Source organism: Ursus maritimus, unplaced genomic scaffold (genome assembly GCF_017311325.1).
Source record: "Ursus maritimus isolate PB19 unplaced genomic scaffold, ASM1731132v1 scaffold_29, whole genome shotgun sequence".
NCBI lineage: Eukaryota > Metazoa > Chordata > Mammalia > Carnivora > Ursidae > Ursus > Ursus maritimus.
Genome location: NW_024425452.1, coordinates 24,229,701 through 24,246,800, shown reverse-complemented (window position 1 = coordinate 24,246,800; position 17,100 = coordinate 24,229,701). Strand labels below are relative to the sequence as shown.

General features: G+C 37.8%; 1 protein-coding gene across 2 annotated transcripts in view; it reads right to left on the bottom strand.

The window, feature by feature from the left end:
• Positions 1–17,100, bottom strand: part of LOC103657472 — a 242,340-nt gene that overhangs the window by 101,074 nt on the left and 124,166 nt on the right. For both annotated transcript variants that reach the window (XM_040643615.1, XM_008684902.2), the window contains one exon: positions 9,610–9,742. In XM_040643615.1, coding sequence (XP_040499549.1) covers positions 9,610–9,742 — 133 coding nt within the window. The remainder of the gene's footprint in view (positions 1–9,609; positions 9,743–17,100) is intronic.

The following is a 17,100-nucleotide window of genomic DNA, read 5'->3' as shown; positions in this document are numbered from 1 at the left end:
TAATAAATAAATAAATAAATAAATAAATAAATAAATAAATAATTTATGGAGACCAATGAGAATGAAAACACATCAGTCCAAAACCTGTGGGACACTGCAAATGCAGTCCTAATGGGGAAATATATAGCCATCCAAGCTTCACTCAAAAGAATAGAAAAATCTAAAATGCAGTTTTTATTTTCCACCTCACGAAGCTGGAGCTGGAACAGAAGAACAGGCCTAACCCATGCACGAGAAGGCAGGTGATCAAGATTAGAGCAGAGATCAATGAATTAGAAACCAGGAGCACAGTAGAGCAGATCAACAGAACTGGAAGCTGGTTCTTTGAAAGAATAAATAAGATCGATAAGCCACTGACCAGACTTATTCAAAAGAATAAGTTTATTCTTTTAATTAATAAAATTATGAATGAGAGGGGAGAGATCACGACCAACACCAATGAAACAGGAAGGATCATTAGAAACTTTTATCAACAGCTTTATGCCAATAATTAAAACAACCTGGACGAAATGGATGCCTTCCTGGAAACCTATAAACTACCAAGACTGAAACAGGAAGAAATTGATTTTTTATACAGACCGATTAATTATGAAGAGATTGAAGCAGTGATCAAAAATATCCCCAAAAACAAAAGTCCAGGACCTGACAGATTCCCCAGGGAACTCTACCAAACATTCAAAGAATAAATAATACCTATTCTCCTGAAGCTGTTTCAAAAAATAGAAACAGAAGGAAAACCACCAAACTCATTCTATGAGGCCAGCATTACCTTGATCCCCAAACCAGGCAAAGACCCCATCAAAAAGGAGAATTACAGACCGATATCCCTGATGAATATGGACACCAAAATTCTCAACAAGATCCTAGCTAATAGGATCCAACAGTACCTTAAAAGGATTATCCATCAAGACCAAGTGGGATTCATCCCTGGGATGCAAGGGTGACTCAACATTTGCAAATTGATCAGTGTTATAGAGCATATCAACAAGAAAAGAGTCAAGAACCATATGATCCTCTCAATTGATGCAGAAAAAGCATTTGACAAAATACAGCATCCTTTCCTGATTAAAACCCTTCAGAGTGTAGGGATAGAGGTTACATTCCTCAATTTCATAAAAACCATCTATGAAAAGCCTACAGTGAATATCATTCTCAACGGGGAAAAGCTGAAAGCCTTTCCCTTAAGATCACGAACACGACAAGGATGCCCACTCTCACCATTATTATTCAACATAGTACTAGAAGTCCTTGGAACAGCAATCAGACAACAAAAAGAGATAAAAGGTATCCAAATCGGCAAAGAAGAAGGGAAACTGTCTCTCTTTGCAGATGACATGATACTCTATATAGAAAACCCAAGGGGCGCCTGGGTGGAGCAGTCGTTAAGCGTCTGCCTTCGGCTCAGGGCGTGATTCCGGCATTCTGGGATCGAGCCCCACATCAGGCTCCTCCGCTGGGATCCTGCTTCTTCCTCTCCCACTCCCCTGCTTGTGTTTCCTCTCTTGCTGGCTGTCTCTCTCTTGTCAAATAAATAAAAATAAAAAATCTTTAAAAAAAAAAAAAAGAAAACCCAAAAGACTCCACCCCCAAACTACTAGAACTTATACAGCAATTCGGTAATGTGGCGGGATACAAAATCAATGCTCAGAAATCAGTTGCATTTCTATACACGAACAATGAGACTGAAGAAAGAGAAATTAGGGAATCCATTCCATTTATAATAGCACCAAAAATCATACGTTACCTTCGAATTAACTTAACCAGAGACGTAAAGGATCTATATTCTAGAAACTACAAATCACTCTTGAAAGACATTGAAGAAGACACAAAAAGATGGAAAAATATTCCATGCTCATGGATCGGAAGAATTAACATAGTTAAAATGTCCATGCTACCCAGAGTAATCTACACTTTCAATGCCATCCCGATCAAAATACCAATGACATTTTTCAAAGCACTGGAACAAATAGTCCTTAAATTTGTATGGAAACAGAAAATTCTGGCCCCGAATCTCCAAGGAACTGTTGAAAAGGAAAAACAAAGCTGGGGGCATCACGTTGCCAGATTTCAAGCTATACTACAAAGCTGTGATCACAATGACAACATGGTACTGGCACAAAAACAGATACATAGACCAGCGGAATAGAATAGAGAACCCAGAAATGGACCCTTGGCTCTTTGGGTAACTAATCTTTGACAAAGCAGGAAAAAACATCCAGTGGAAAAAAGACAGTCTCTTCAATAAATGGTGCTGGGAAAACTGGACCGCTATATGCAAAAGAATGAAACTTCACCACTCTCTCACACCATACACAACGATAAACTCCAAATGGATGAAAGACCTTGATGTGAGACAGGAATCCATCAAAATCCTAGAGGAGATTATAGGCAGCAACGTCTTTGATATCGGCCACAGCAACTTTTTTCATGACGTATCTCCAAAGGCAAGAGGAACAAAAGAAAAAATGAACTTGTGGGACTTCATCAAGATAAAAAGCACAGCCAAGGAAACTGTCAAAAAAACTAAGAGGCAGCCCATAGAATGGAATGAGGTATTTTCAAATGACACTACAGATAAAAGACTAGTATCCAAGATCTAAAAAGAACTTCTCAAACTCAATACACAGGAAACAAATAATCGAATCAAAAAATGGGCAGAAGATATGAACAGACATTTTTCCAATGAAGACATACAAATGGCTAACAGACACATGAAAAAATGTTCAAAATTATTAGCCATCAGGGAAATTCAAATCAAAACCACCTTGAGATACCACCTTACACCAGTTAGAATGGCAAAAATTGACAAGGCAGGAAACAACAAATGTTGGAGAGGATGTGGAGAAAGGGGATCCCTCTTACACTGTTGGTGGGAATGCAAGTTGGTACAGCCACTTTGGAAAACAGTGTGGAAGTCATTTAAAAAGTTAAAAATTGAGCTACCCTATGATCTAGGCATTGCACTACTGGGTATTTATCCCAAAGATACAGACGTAGTGAAGAGAAGGACCATATGCACCCCAATGTTCATAGCAGCATTGTCCACAATAGCTAAATCATGGAAGGAGCCGAGATGCCCTTCAACAGATGACTGGATTAAGAAGATGTGGTCCATATATACAATGGAATATTACTCAGCCATCAGAAAGAACAATTACACAACATTTGCAGTAACATGGACGGGACTGGAGGAGATTATGCTAAGTGAAATAAGTCAAGCAGAGAAAGACAATTATCATACGGTTTCACTCATTTATGGAACATAAGAAATAGGAAGATCGGCAGGAGAAGGAAGGGAAGAATGAAGGAGGGGTAAACAGAAGGGGGAATGAACCATGAGAGACTGTGGACTCTGGGAAACAAACTGAGGGCTTCAGTGGGGGGGGATTGGAATAAGCCGGTGATGGGTATTAAGGAGGGCACATATTGCATGGTGCACTGGGTGTTATACGCAAATAATGAATCATGGAACATTTCATCAAAAACTGGGGATGTACTGTATGGTGACTAATATAACAAAATAAAAATTATAAAAAATGAAATAGATAAATAAATAAACAAACAAACAAATAAATAAATAAAACAATATTGCAGACTTAGGTAGAACAGAGTACTCGTTTTGGAGCTAAATCACCTGGGTTTATATCCTAGCTTTAGCTACTGGCTGTACGACCTTGAACAAGTTACTCAACCTCTGTATGTATTAGATTTGTCATCTTAAAATAGGAACAATAATAATACATGTCCCATAGAGTAATTATGATGATTAATTAAATTAATATGCATAAAGCTTTTAAAGCAGAAGCATTCAGGAATTGTCGGCCATTTAATTATTAATATTACCCAAGTCTTTTAAATGTTTTACAGCATTACTGGGGTGCCTGGGTGGCTTAGTCAGTTAAGCATCTGCCTTTGGTTCAGGTCATGTTCCTCGGGTCCTGGGATTGAGCCCTATGTCTCCCACATCAGGCCCCCTGCTCAGCGGGGAGTCTGCTTCTCCCTCTCCCTGTGCTTGCCGCTCCCCCTACTTGTACACTCTCTCTCTGTCAAATAAATAAATGAAATCTTTTTAATAAAATTTCTACAGCATTATAGGCATTAACTTCTTACTTTTTTTTTTTAAGATTTTATTTATTTATTCGACAGAGATAGAGACAGACAGCGAGAGAGGGAACACAATAGGGGGAGTGGGAGAGGAAGAAGCAGGCTCCCAGCGGAGGAGCCTGATGTGGGGCTCAATCCCATAATGCTGGGATCACGCTCTGAGCCGAATGCAGACGCTTAACCACTGTGCCACCCAGGTGCCCCAACTTCTTACTTTTATACAGCTTTACCAATCACAAAATTCTATCTCTACTGTCTTATTTGATTGTCACTATTTTGTCACTACAGTTATCAATTAGGGACATTATCCCCATTTTAAAGGCAAGAAAATTAAAGCTTAAAGAGAGGAAATAACTTACTCAAGGTTGCCCACCGTCCAAACCAATGGGCTCAAGTCAATGACTTGGTACTCTTGCGGGTTAGCTTACCTCTGCTTTAATCAGAGGAACACTGGTGGTGATGATACATGAGCCTTAGGTGATATGGTCCAAATAGCTCTTTCTATGGACCATGACACATGGCCATGCCTTCCTTGACACCCCTGATTAAGCCAGGGAGAGCACATGACTTTAGGGCAGTGCAAAAGCTCTGCCCCAACAAAGATGACAGTCACTTTCTATTCTCTCTTTTGGAAATTTGAGCATTTCTAGCTCTGACAACTGGTGTTAGAAAGAGCTTCACCCTACTCCATAATCTTTATCACTCTAACTTCAATTTCTTAAAATGGACCTTTTCTTAATAATGAAAACTTCATTTTAAAGCCTCTCTTCAAACCTAATTGTTACCCTTAAGTCCCATCTAAACAGAAATTCTAAAGATGCCACTGAAAGGAGACTTGAAAGTTCTTACCAGAAACAGAAACTGAGAAGCATGTGGAGGAAGGCCAGGGGTGCCCAAGGGAGGGCATGCTTTTCATGAACACTGCCTAGAAGTAATGTAGCTATTGCTGGCTAGCATAGTAGCGGTTCCGATAGCAGAGTGCATTTCTAAATCATGGTAAAGGCAAAGATCAACAAAATCTTACTTTTGTGGACAAAAGTTCACTTAATTCTAGATTCTAACTCAGTGTTGAATCCTGCTTATTTGGGAATCCACAAGTCTTCCTTAAGACCCCCTGTGGGTCTCTTTTGTTACTACATGAGTGTCTCAGAGTAACTCAATGGTGTCTCTGTTTCTTGCAACCACAGTCTAAGACAAGGAGATATGTAAATGATCAATTAAGATCTCTGTTAGGATTTTGAAACAAAAACACCCTATATTTTACATATGAAACCAAATGGACAGAGATGCACAGAAAGGTCATCTGCAATGAGAGAGAAGAATGAGGCAGAGGTACAGAGAGAACAAGGAAAAGAGTCAGAGTCAGAATCCCTTAGTTCAGCTGTTCCTTCCCTTGAGTTTTCTGAGACATCCAGTGGCCTTATAGCAAATTCTCCTTTTCTCCCCAAGCTAGCTTAGTTAGATTTCTGTAGTTTGCAACCCAAAATAGAGCTAATGTCTATATTTCTCATCCCAGAATTCTTTGGGGCAATTCAACCGGATAAACTCTGGGTGTGTAATTCAAATATGAACACGCATATATATGACACCAAACAGGCTATCCTAGAAGTTAAGGAAAGCATTAGGTTGCACTGAAAACCCAGCATTTAACCTTAACTGCCTGGTTTTGAAAAGATAGTCACGCACACCAGTAATATTCAACGAGGGCAACATAATTGTTGTTAGAAAATGTTCCATGAATATTGCAATGTTTCTGAGCAAAGAGCACTGGCGCCTGGATTAAAGGATGATTGAACAGCAACCCTAAATATAGAGCCCTCCAGAGAGAGAAATTTGTCTCCCTGGAGCTATTTGTTTACATTCCGGGGTGATGAAGGTAATGAGGTAGAAACCTTCCCCTCCTCAGAGATCATTTGTTTACATTCCAGAGCAAGCCCCCTTTGCCCCCACTCTGTCTCTTTCTCTTCCCAGAGAGGAGGATGGGAAGACATGCTAGCTGCCCATATGCTATATAAGTTGTGAGTTTCACAGTGTGTTCCTCTCCTGTGGTAACTGTGCAGGTCCACCTGGTTCTCCCAGAGCTCTCATGTGGGGAACTGACACAAGATGCTCTGTGAGGAAATAAGAGATCTACTTTCTGATCCAGCCAGAGATCTTGTGTTTCTACCATTAGTATGTATATAATTATGTAACTATAACTACATACATATATATAGTTAAATATATAAATATATAATTTAATATATAAAAATATAACTTGTTAACCTGCAGGTAGGGTAACATCTCAAACTCTGCCCAGTTTCAGACTTAACACTATATCCTAGCTTGCCCAAGATAATCTTAGTTTACATTTACTATTTAAAATAATTATTAATAGACCTCATTTCGTTCTCAAAACTGTCCCTGTTTGGGAGGTAAATCATATGTTCACCCAACATACAACTCATAGAATCTCAAGTGCTATCCTTCAAGAAGTGCAATATTACCTAATTTTTTGCAGTTTTTGTTATTTGGTGAATCATTCCTTTAACTTGCTAACTCAGGTTACTTTGCCATTAGGTTATAATGCCAACTCAGGTTATACTGCCGCTGAAATAGTCTTAAGTGTCCCTTGAGGCTTCTCACTCTCAATTCCTCTAGAATTTGGTATCTGTGTTGAAGCACACATCTTCTGCTTTGTCTTGTAGCATATTTACGTATACTAAACAATACCAAACTAGTCCACAATATTTTTCTTCATATACAAGTCCATTGACTAGTCCAGAGTTAAACAAAAGAATAAAATATCTCTCGGATAAGGCAAATAATTATCCCCAGGTTCAACTGCTTAAAGGTTCAGATTGTTTTCAGGTTTACTAAGAATATGGTTTACCTATGCCCAAGTTGTATGGCAATGACTCTCATGCGGCAATTTAAACAGGGCTGATATTGGTTTTCCTCCACAAATGGAAGATTGAGACACAACATCAAATCATTTATACCAGGTTAATGGCAAAAGGGAAAACAAAACTACAAAATATAGCTACTGGAATACCTGTTCAGCATTCTATCCTCAGTATGACTGTGCTTCTATTTTGTGTGTTTACTCTGTGGAGTAATGTATTTTATTGTGTAATGTGTATAATGTGTTTTATTCATTATAAGACACCGTTCTGAAATATTGGTCCTGCCTTCTAACACAACATTAATAATAATTCATTTTTAAGGACCATGTTTTATTTATAATATTGATTTGTATATGTATTCATATATATGTGTATGTATATATTAATATTCTGGAACTACACAGATAGGTCCAGAAATAGAAGTTTTTGTTCAAACTTAGGATGGAAGTGCATTTAACTATATTACAAAATTTTCTAACACTGGAAGACAGTGTACTCCAGCCTCAAATTACAAAACTAATGTATATTAAAGTAAATTTAATTTAAATAACAAAATTTCCTACAACTGGAAAAGATCCTAGTTCATCCCCCTTAAATTGTAAAAATAATGTTTTCCCTTTGCCATTCATTCCCAAACAAAATAATTTAAGTTTACCCTAGATGACCATATAGGTCCCAGTGCCCTTCTAGTTATTTCATTATTTATTTCATTATTTATTTCATTATTTATTTATTTATTTATTTCCTTCTTATATTTCTGAGAGAAGCTACCTATTGGTAATGGTTTACTTATATTCTTTTGCTCTGAACTTCTTTTAAATCCAGTTCTTCACCACCACCGTAACTGCTACCACCCCCTACTCCTCAGTCCCTCCCACACTAGTCTCAATCCCTTGACATATTTTCCTTGCAGTGATGATCCTGGTCCTTGTCCTTCATTGGTCTTTCATTCTGTAGGCTCTTGCCTGCTGCCATCTGCTAGACCCAGTGTCTCCTCCAAAGATCTTTCCCACAATTCTTCATGTCCCAGTGTAGGCCTCCAACCAGTCATATGGACCTCATCAGGAAATTCAGCATCCTATTACTTTATCCTACAGAGGTAATTTTCTCTCTATTGGTCTTTACCTCTTCAACCCAAATTAGGCATAGAGTCTTTTTTATCATTATTGTTTTTACATTAAAAGGAAACATAAATTGTCCTCCCAAATGAAAAGAGTAATCATGTTCAGGGGTAATATTCAAACTTTTGAGCAGAAAAAAATGGCAAAGGTAGAAAGCTACCAGAACTGACTGTAGCGAGGCTGCAACTTTGTATATGTGTTGCCGAAGCGAGCACAGTGAGGCTGCAACTCTGAGTGACAATCCAGTGGGAGAGGGATTCCTCTGACCTCTCAAAGCAGCGACTCTCAAATGTGGCTGCACATTAGAATCACCTGGGAGATTTTCAAGCCCATCAGTGATTGGTCCCAACCCCAGTCCAAGTGAATTGGAATCTCTAAGGAAAGGGTCCAGGGTTGGTATGTCTTAGAACCTTTGCAGCTGATTTTTTAAATTGTGAAATGATTACTATAATAAATCGAGTTACAATCCATCACCATAAACAGTTAACAGAGCCTTTTTCTTGTGATGAGAATTCTAAGATCTCTCTTGGCAACGTTCAAGTAAGAAATACAGTATTATTAACTATAGTCGCCACTTTTGCAGCTGATTTTAATGTACAGACAGGGCTAACAACTACTGGGGTAGATGAATGAGATATACAGCCATGACTATTACTGCTCAAACTGTAGCCAGTTTTTGACATGGTTTTTCTTCTGTCCTTCTGAGGTCGAGAGGGTGAAGTGAATTGACCAAATTCAACGCAAGAATCAGTGGCTAAGGGGCGCCTGGGTGGCTCAGTCGTTAAGCATCTGCCTTCAGCTCAGGGTGTGATCCCAGAGTCCTGGGATCTAGCGCCACATTGGGCTCCTCCGCTGGGAGCCTCCTTCTTCCTCTCCCACTCCCCCTGCCTGTGTTCCCTCTCTCACTGGCTGTCTCTCTCTCTGTCAAATAAATAAATAAAATCCTTAAAAAAAAAAAAAAGAATCAGTGGCTAAGCAGAAACTCTATCTTGATCTTCTGATTCCCAGACAAGTCTTCTTTCCACTGCACCAGGCCTCTACAATATAAACTTAGCATGCTGCATATTATCACATTATATACATATTTTCTTATAGTAGCCACTTGTGATTAGTCACATGATTCTATGTATACTTATTGACCTACTTTCTTGAATGCTCATCAAAGGCAGTTGTTGAGGATGGACAGGCTACAGTCCTGATGGTCTGGCTGTTTAAGATCCCCCGTGCCATGTCATGCAATAAGTAGGTAGTAGTGTTATTGTCATAATTGTCATTACAAACTGATGAAACCAAAGTACAAACAAAGAAGGGGTACAAAGCACAGCAGGAAATACTCCATGATTCTGAACTCATTGCAATATCCAAATGCTGTCTTGTACCAAGAAGAATCTGTGGGAATGCAAGTGAGCAGTATTTACAGCATCTGTGTAAGGGGATAGCAGACCCGATAGCAGGTTCAGAATGACTAGAGAAAAGCTATGTTCAGTTTGTTCCCTTACCTCATAGATGAAGCCAGAATCATACAGTGGGCTGGGATGCAGAGCCACAAGTAGAAACTGGATAGCTTGATCATCACGGGAATGCTTTACCAACTCTACTGTGATGTAGGATGGGGTGTTCCTTATAGCATTCCTTATAAAGGGAGGGAGGAAGAGAGAGAGGGAGAGAGAGATCATTTATATTCATTGTAATTAACCCATCAAAGTTGTCTCATCCTAATATCTGAATTCTGTTTCAGGCAGTCTGAAAAAAGAACCCAGACTCTTGAACTATCATGCAAAACTACTTCCCTAATAGTATTTAATAACATTAATAAGTAATCTATATATTAATTTTGATCTGTCAATCTTGTATAATTATATCATAATATTAATTTGATATGAGGTACAACCATTGGCCTATCAGGGCTGGAAATACAATCCTTCCAAGATAGTATTTGACCCTGGAACAACACAGCTTTGAACTGTGTGGATCCACTTATATACACATTTTTTATCATACAGTATTGTAAATATATTTTCTCTCCTTATGATTTTCTTTTTTTTTTCTTTTTCTTTTTTTTTTTTTAAGATTTTTTTTTTATTTGACAGAGATAGAGACAGCCAGTGAGAGAGGGAACACAAGCAGGGGGAGTGGGAGAGAAAGAAGCAGGCTCCCAGCAGAAGAGCCTGATGTGGGGCTCGATCCCAGAACGCCGGGATCACGCCCTGAGCCGAAGGCAGGTGCTTAACCGCTATGCCACCCAGGCGCCCCTCTCCTTATGATTTTCTTAGTAACATTTTTTCTCTAGCTTACTTTATTGTAAAAATACAGTATATAATACATATAGCATACAAAATATATGTTAATCAACTGTTTATATTATTGGTAAGGTTTTCAGTCAACAGAGGGCTATTAGTAAAGTCAGGTTATACTCAGATTTCTTACTGTGTTAGGGTCAGTGCCCCTAACTCTGCATGTTCAAAGGCCAATTGTATTTAGATCATTGAGACTGTAGGATAGGATGAGTGAACAGAGTTTTTGGTAAGTTTCCTCCCCTTTTCCCAGAGGGATGGGGAGAATTATTCTATACAAAGTGCCTTGGGCTCTTTGAAGGAGAGCTGCCCTAACAATATAAATTTACAATTTGGCATGAATAGGAACAGGAATTCTACTAGATTAGTAACTAATACAATTCTGAATATTGAGAGTAAAATCCTGTACTCTAGGGGCGCCTGGGTGGTTCAGTCAGTTAAGCGTCTGCATTCAGTTCAGGTCATGATCCCAATGTCCTGGAATCAAGCCCCACAACAGGCTTCCTACTCAGCAGTAAGTCTGTTTCTCCCCCTTGTTCCCACTTGTGCTATCTCTGTCTCTCTCTCTCAAATAAATAAAATCTTTAAATATAATAATTAATTAATCAATTAATTAAATTTAATAAAATCCTGTACTCTAGTTCTTCCTATGTCAGTTTTGGATATTATAAATACAACCCAATTAAAAAATATTTCATTACAGCAATCTAGCAATCTTGCTTGCCATATACCTAGTGGTGTGCAGAGCTTTTCTCTCCCTGAAAACAAAGATCTCATAACCAGTAATCACCAATGTTAACAGGCCCTTGCTGTAATATTTAATTTATAGGGAAAAAAAGAAAGAAAGAAAATCCAAACTGCAGCCTTAGGCTGGCAGTCTGTGGCTCAGCCTCTCTGCATTTTAACCAGCCTAAAGTATTAAATATTTAGGCTCAAGGGATCTGTGATAGTTTAGACCCAGCTGTAATATTGGTTTAACAGTCAGAAAAAATAACTTTCCACCTCAGAAGCAAAATTAAAGTAACAATCATTAAACAGTATAATTGAGTGTTGTAACTTTGAACCATGATTCAAATAGAGGTGTACATTTTCCCATTGTTTCAAATTGTCAATAATTAAAGTCATCATTTAATGTAGTTTATGTAGCAACCATTAAATTACCCAAGAATGGGAATGCCTAATAAACTGTATAAATGTATTTTATTGATGCACAGTTTTTTACATGACTCTATGTGTACATATAAATATACCTCATTAATCCAGACACCACTAATTTATAGAGTGGACTAATACAGACACTGAGTATTTTTGAAACAGTTCAGACACAGAATCTCTGTTTGGATTAATGATGCAGCATTTAAATGAGTTGAGTGCTGAAAGNNNAAGAGGAAAAAGCTCCTTGTCTTAAAGATTCTTTTAGGTTAGATTTTTATAAGTGGATTACTATTTTGAAATTAAAGTGTTAATTGCAGGGTACATTGAAAGTTACTGAATGAAAAGTATTTGGGAGGCAGAATAGCATTGCTGTTTGAATGAACCTACAAGGATTAAATCCTAGCTCTGCCACTCACATAGCTGGGTAGGCTATATTTAATGAAATACCGCTTTAATGAACAAAAGGGGGAAAGTACTTGCAGTTCAGACTGCTCAAAAATATTGATCACATGATTACCATGTACATAGTCTTATCTAGGCTCTAACTCAAGTAGACAATGATTCATTAAATAATAGAACCCAAAAGTATCCCTGATACTCAGGTACTGATTCCACAAATAATCTCCATCACTTGTTCAAAGCTATCCTAAAACAAGACTGCCTGTGGGATAGAAAGCTAGGACTTGGGGCCTAAAAAGTCTTGAAGAACCATGCAATTTTGACAAGTCATTGAACATCTCTGAGCTCCACTGTCCTTCATAGTAAAATGGAGATAATACCAACTCTTATGTTTGTTGGAAGAATTCAATTAAACAAAATAATGCTTTGATAAATGGTAACTATTAATAGGAAGGTAATGATATCAGCATAATTTTTAAAACAAACATTTGATCTAACTAAGAGAAAATGTTTTAATAGTAATCATTTGGACATAACTAGGGTCTTGAAATTCAGATAATCAACTTTTTTTTTTTTTTAAGGTGAAAGCAGCAGGATCTGTTGATCTATTCCAGGGTTATTTAGTGGTTGCTAAATAAGCTACATTATTCGTAGTCTTTGCAGGTCCAAATTCAAAAAGTAAATAATTTGCTCCAAACCACATAACTAGGTAACACCCCAAGGGTATTAGTCAGGGTTCTCCAGAGAAACAGAACCAATAAGCAATACATACATGCATACATTTGTTATAAAGTATTGATTTAAGTGATAATGGATCCTGCGAAGTCTCACAATCTGCCCTCTGCATGCTGGAGACCCAGGAAGGGTGGTGGTCTAGTTCAAAAGCCTGAGAGCCCAAGAGTCAATGGTAGAGATTCCAGTACAAGTCGGAAGGCCTGAGAACCAGGAGTGTCAAAAGCAAAAGTAGATTAATGTCCCAGCTCAGGCAATCAGGCAGAGAGTGAATTTAACTTTCCTCTGCCTTTTTGTTCTATTCAGGCCCTCACCAGATTGGATGATGCTCCCCCACACTGGGGACTGTAATCTTCTTTACTCAGTCTACTGATTCAAATGCTAATCTCTTCCAGTAATACCCTCACACACACCTAAAAATCATGTTTCTCCAACTATCTGGTCATCCCTTGGCTCAGTCAAGTTGACACATAAAACTAGCCATCACACCAAATGTCTTGATTCCCAAGAAACAAAAATTTTATAAGGAATCCCCTGTTCCTCCTCCTTTTTGTTCCCTTTATTTATTCCAATAGCAGAATTATATTTTCAAATGAACTCTTATTTGCAATCACAGAAAAAGTCGGAAGGGATCTTTTGCTTCCATAAACCCTTTGAGACCTTGTGCCCTGGAGACATCTTTCTGAGGAACCCTCAGGCTCTGTGTAATACAGATTGAAAACCGTTCTGTTCCACATTAATGTAGTTTCTACAGTCTATTTGAGAAAAGTAATTAAAGAATTGAATATTCTTATTCACATTTGAAAGCAATGAATCTATTTGGACATTATACTAAATTTAGCAAGGCTTCTTTTATTATTAATTATTGAACGAATATCAGATACATGTATTAAACTTACTAAAAGGCTTGCTCTTCATGGAGCTTATATGATAAAATATGACAAAATGTGATAAAAATCTAATTTAGAAGTGAATACATTTTTTTCTTGTGACTTTCCAGCACCTTAATACCTTTTATGTCATATTTTATTTCTCCTGAAAAAATGCTGATTAGAAAATCATAAAATGAGAATGTATGTATACAATTATATATATCTTGCTCTTATATATGGGTAAAGAGCAAGCAAGAAAGAAAATGACTACCTAGTATAGTTAGGCTAGTACTAAGTCTTTTACATTTAATTTGTCACTTGATTCTCATGTAACTTGAATACGCTTAGGCCTCAATCATGCACAGATAAGAATGGGGCCATATTAGTATTAATATTCAATCTTGTTTGTTCTGTTTTTCACCCACTCAGCACAGAATTCTCAGTCCCGTTGATGTTGAGCATTATTTTTTTGTGGTTACTTGCCAGCCTTCTATCTTATTTGCTGAAATGTGTATTCAAACACTTTGCCAATTGTTTAATTGGTTGTTTTCCTAATATTGAGTTTTGGGAGTTCTTTATATAATCTGAATACAAGCCTTTTAGCAGATTTGCAAATATTTTCTCTATATATCTGTGGCTTTTCTTTTTTGCTTTTTTAAAAAGATTTTATTTATTTATTTGACAGAGAGAGAGAGGGTACAAGCAGGGGGAGTGGCAGGGAGAGGGAGAAGCAGGCTTCTGCTGGCAGAGAGCCCGACATGGGTCTCAATCCCAGGACCCTGGGATCATGACCCAAGCCGAAGGCAGACGCTTAACTGACTGAGCCACCCAGGAGCCCCATATCTCTGGCTTTTCCTTTTGCTCTCTCAGCAGTGTCTTTGCAAAAGCCAAAGTCTTTAATTTTGATGAAATCTAATTTATCATTATTTTGGTGTATTATCTAAGAAATCCATACCTAACCCTCATTATGGATCATAATTTCATGCTTCTCTGCATGCATTGTAATTTTTATTGGATGCAAGATACTGTGATTTTTACCTTGTTGAGTGCTGAATATTTTTGTAGATATTTTTGGCTTTTGTTCTAGGATGCAGTAAAGTTATTTGCAAGCAGTTTGACCCTTTCAAATACAGCTTTTAAGATTTTTTAGGAAGGACTGGAGGAATGTTTGGTCTAAGGCTAGTTATTCCCAAAACTGAAGGAAGGCCTTTGTGTACTCTAGCCAATGCCATACTAATTATGAGGTTTTCCAGTCTGGCAGGTAGAAACTGGTACTATTCCTGGCCCTGTGTATGTGCAGGCACTATTACCGCAAATCCTTTCAGGAGGTTATTTTCTGGGCCTCAAGTAGTTTGCCCACTTGAATACACTGATCAGGACTCTCCTAATTCCCATGGGGGCACCTTCTGCAGCTCTGCAGAGTTCTTTCTCTGTACAGACCTCTCCTGTACAATATTCTGCCCAGCAAACTCTAATAACCTATTCCTGGACTCTCAGCACTGTCTCCTCAACCCAGGGAGTTCACTGGGTTCTGCCTGGGTTCACCTCCCTGCACTGCAACCTGGACACATTCTCAAGGCCCTAAGATGGGGGTAGTCATGTGACTCACCTTGCTCATTTGCTCTCTCTCAGGGGTTACTGTGCTTTATTACTTAATCTTCAAAGCCTTGAAAATCATTGTCTCATTGTCTCAATATATTTTGTACATTTTTTGTTGTTGTTGTTGTTGTTGTTTCATGCCAGAGAGTGAACCTAGTCTCTGTTATTATATCTTGGTCAAAAGTATAATTTCCTCCTGATTTTTAATGGGAAGTATGGTTACTTTAAATATGTCGGAGTAAGAAGATTGCTAACTATAAACACAAACCTCAATAAAGTGCCAATTTGGACAATCCAAGGACAGCATGAAGACACAGGGAGTAGGGAAGAAAAGCAGGAGACAGTACATTATGATGGTTCTGAATCAACAGAACACAAAGGTCTTTCCTTTTAAGCCACTGCATTCCACAGCACTAGCAGCATCACGGCACAGGTTACATAAGGCTGACCTACCTTAAAATGCATGAATCAACCTTTATTTAGAATTAATTTTTGATCCTTTGACCTTTTATGAATTCTTAGCATCAAAATGTCAAAAGGCTTTGAAAGTTTAATCAAAATGATGTCATTCCTTCTCACAGTCAAATCTGCACTGTGCCTTTTGATAGTGACTATGAATATTACAGCTAACTATTTTAACTCTCAATAACTCTCTAATATTTCTTATAAAGGAGAAAGTGAGGAGACTACAAAGTGATTTACACATTGATTAAATTACTACAACATCAAATCTAAATAAACATTGACCTGCAACACCTAAACCATCAATCAAATGATTTTGGAATTGATGGAAATCTGTCCAATTTTTTGCCCTTTCTTTTCTGCTTATACTTTTTGCTTCTACTCAGTTTTGTTCTAAACTTTGCCCTGCAAAGCTTGAGCAAGCAAAAGAACCCGAGGAAGGAGCATCTGCTGTTCACTATTAAGAGTTGCGCCAGGCAGGTAACACGGCCATACGGTCTCAGTGAACTGGGGCAATGAAGTCCATCAAGAATTAAGATGACTCAAAGTAATCTGTGTTCTAGTTGCCTACTGCAGTGACATCAGTTGGTGACCTAAGCACTTGAAGAAAGTAAAGTAATTACCATATGCTGTAGAAATTAGCAAACCCAGAGAACGTCAGAACCCAGAGGTCTTACTCAGACTTTGCAAGCTGAACAACCATAGCCAAGTTTTACATGAATTATACCAAAGGCAAAAATTGGAGTTATTAGTGGCATATCAAGTATCTGGCACTGTAGTCATACCCTGAGACATATATCTCAATCAGTCCTCACACCAATTATGGAAGAGTTGTAATATTGTCCACATTTCACAGATGAGAAAACTGAGGCACTAATTAACTAATAAACTGAGGCACTGTTTGAATCCAGGCCTAATTCAAAAGACTTCTTCCTTATTTTTTATTTATTCATTTTTGAATACATAATGGATGCACATGGTACAGAATTTAAAAGAGTAAACAAAGTCATAAAATAAAAAGTAAGTTTCTTTCTTATCTATTCCCCAGATGCACAGTTCCCTTTCCAAGTGACAATTAATTTGTGACTAATTAATTTGTGTATACTTCTATAGATGTTTTACCAACTATGATAGTATACATCTCCATTTTCCCTCTCAGTTGTGTTAGTAGTTGCCTTCTGTATTTTAATGGTCTGTTGTTAGGTTCATAGTAGTTTAGAATTATTATATCTTCTTAGAGAATGGTCTCATGTTATCATTACATAATGCTCCTACGTATCATTAATGATCTTCCTTGTTCTGAAATCAGCTTTGTATGATATTAATGTAGCTCTTCCAGCTTTCTTTTGATGAGTGCCAGCTTGCTTTACCTTCCTCCATCTCTTTACTTTAACTTATCTGAGTCTCCATGTTTAAAATAGATTTCTTGCTCTGCCACTTCAATTTTATGATCGGTCCAAGAAAGGCATTCATTTTC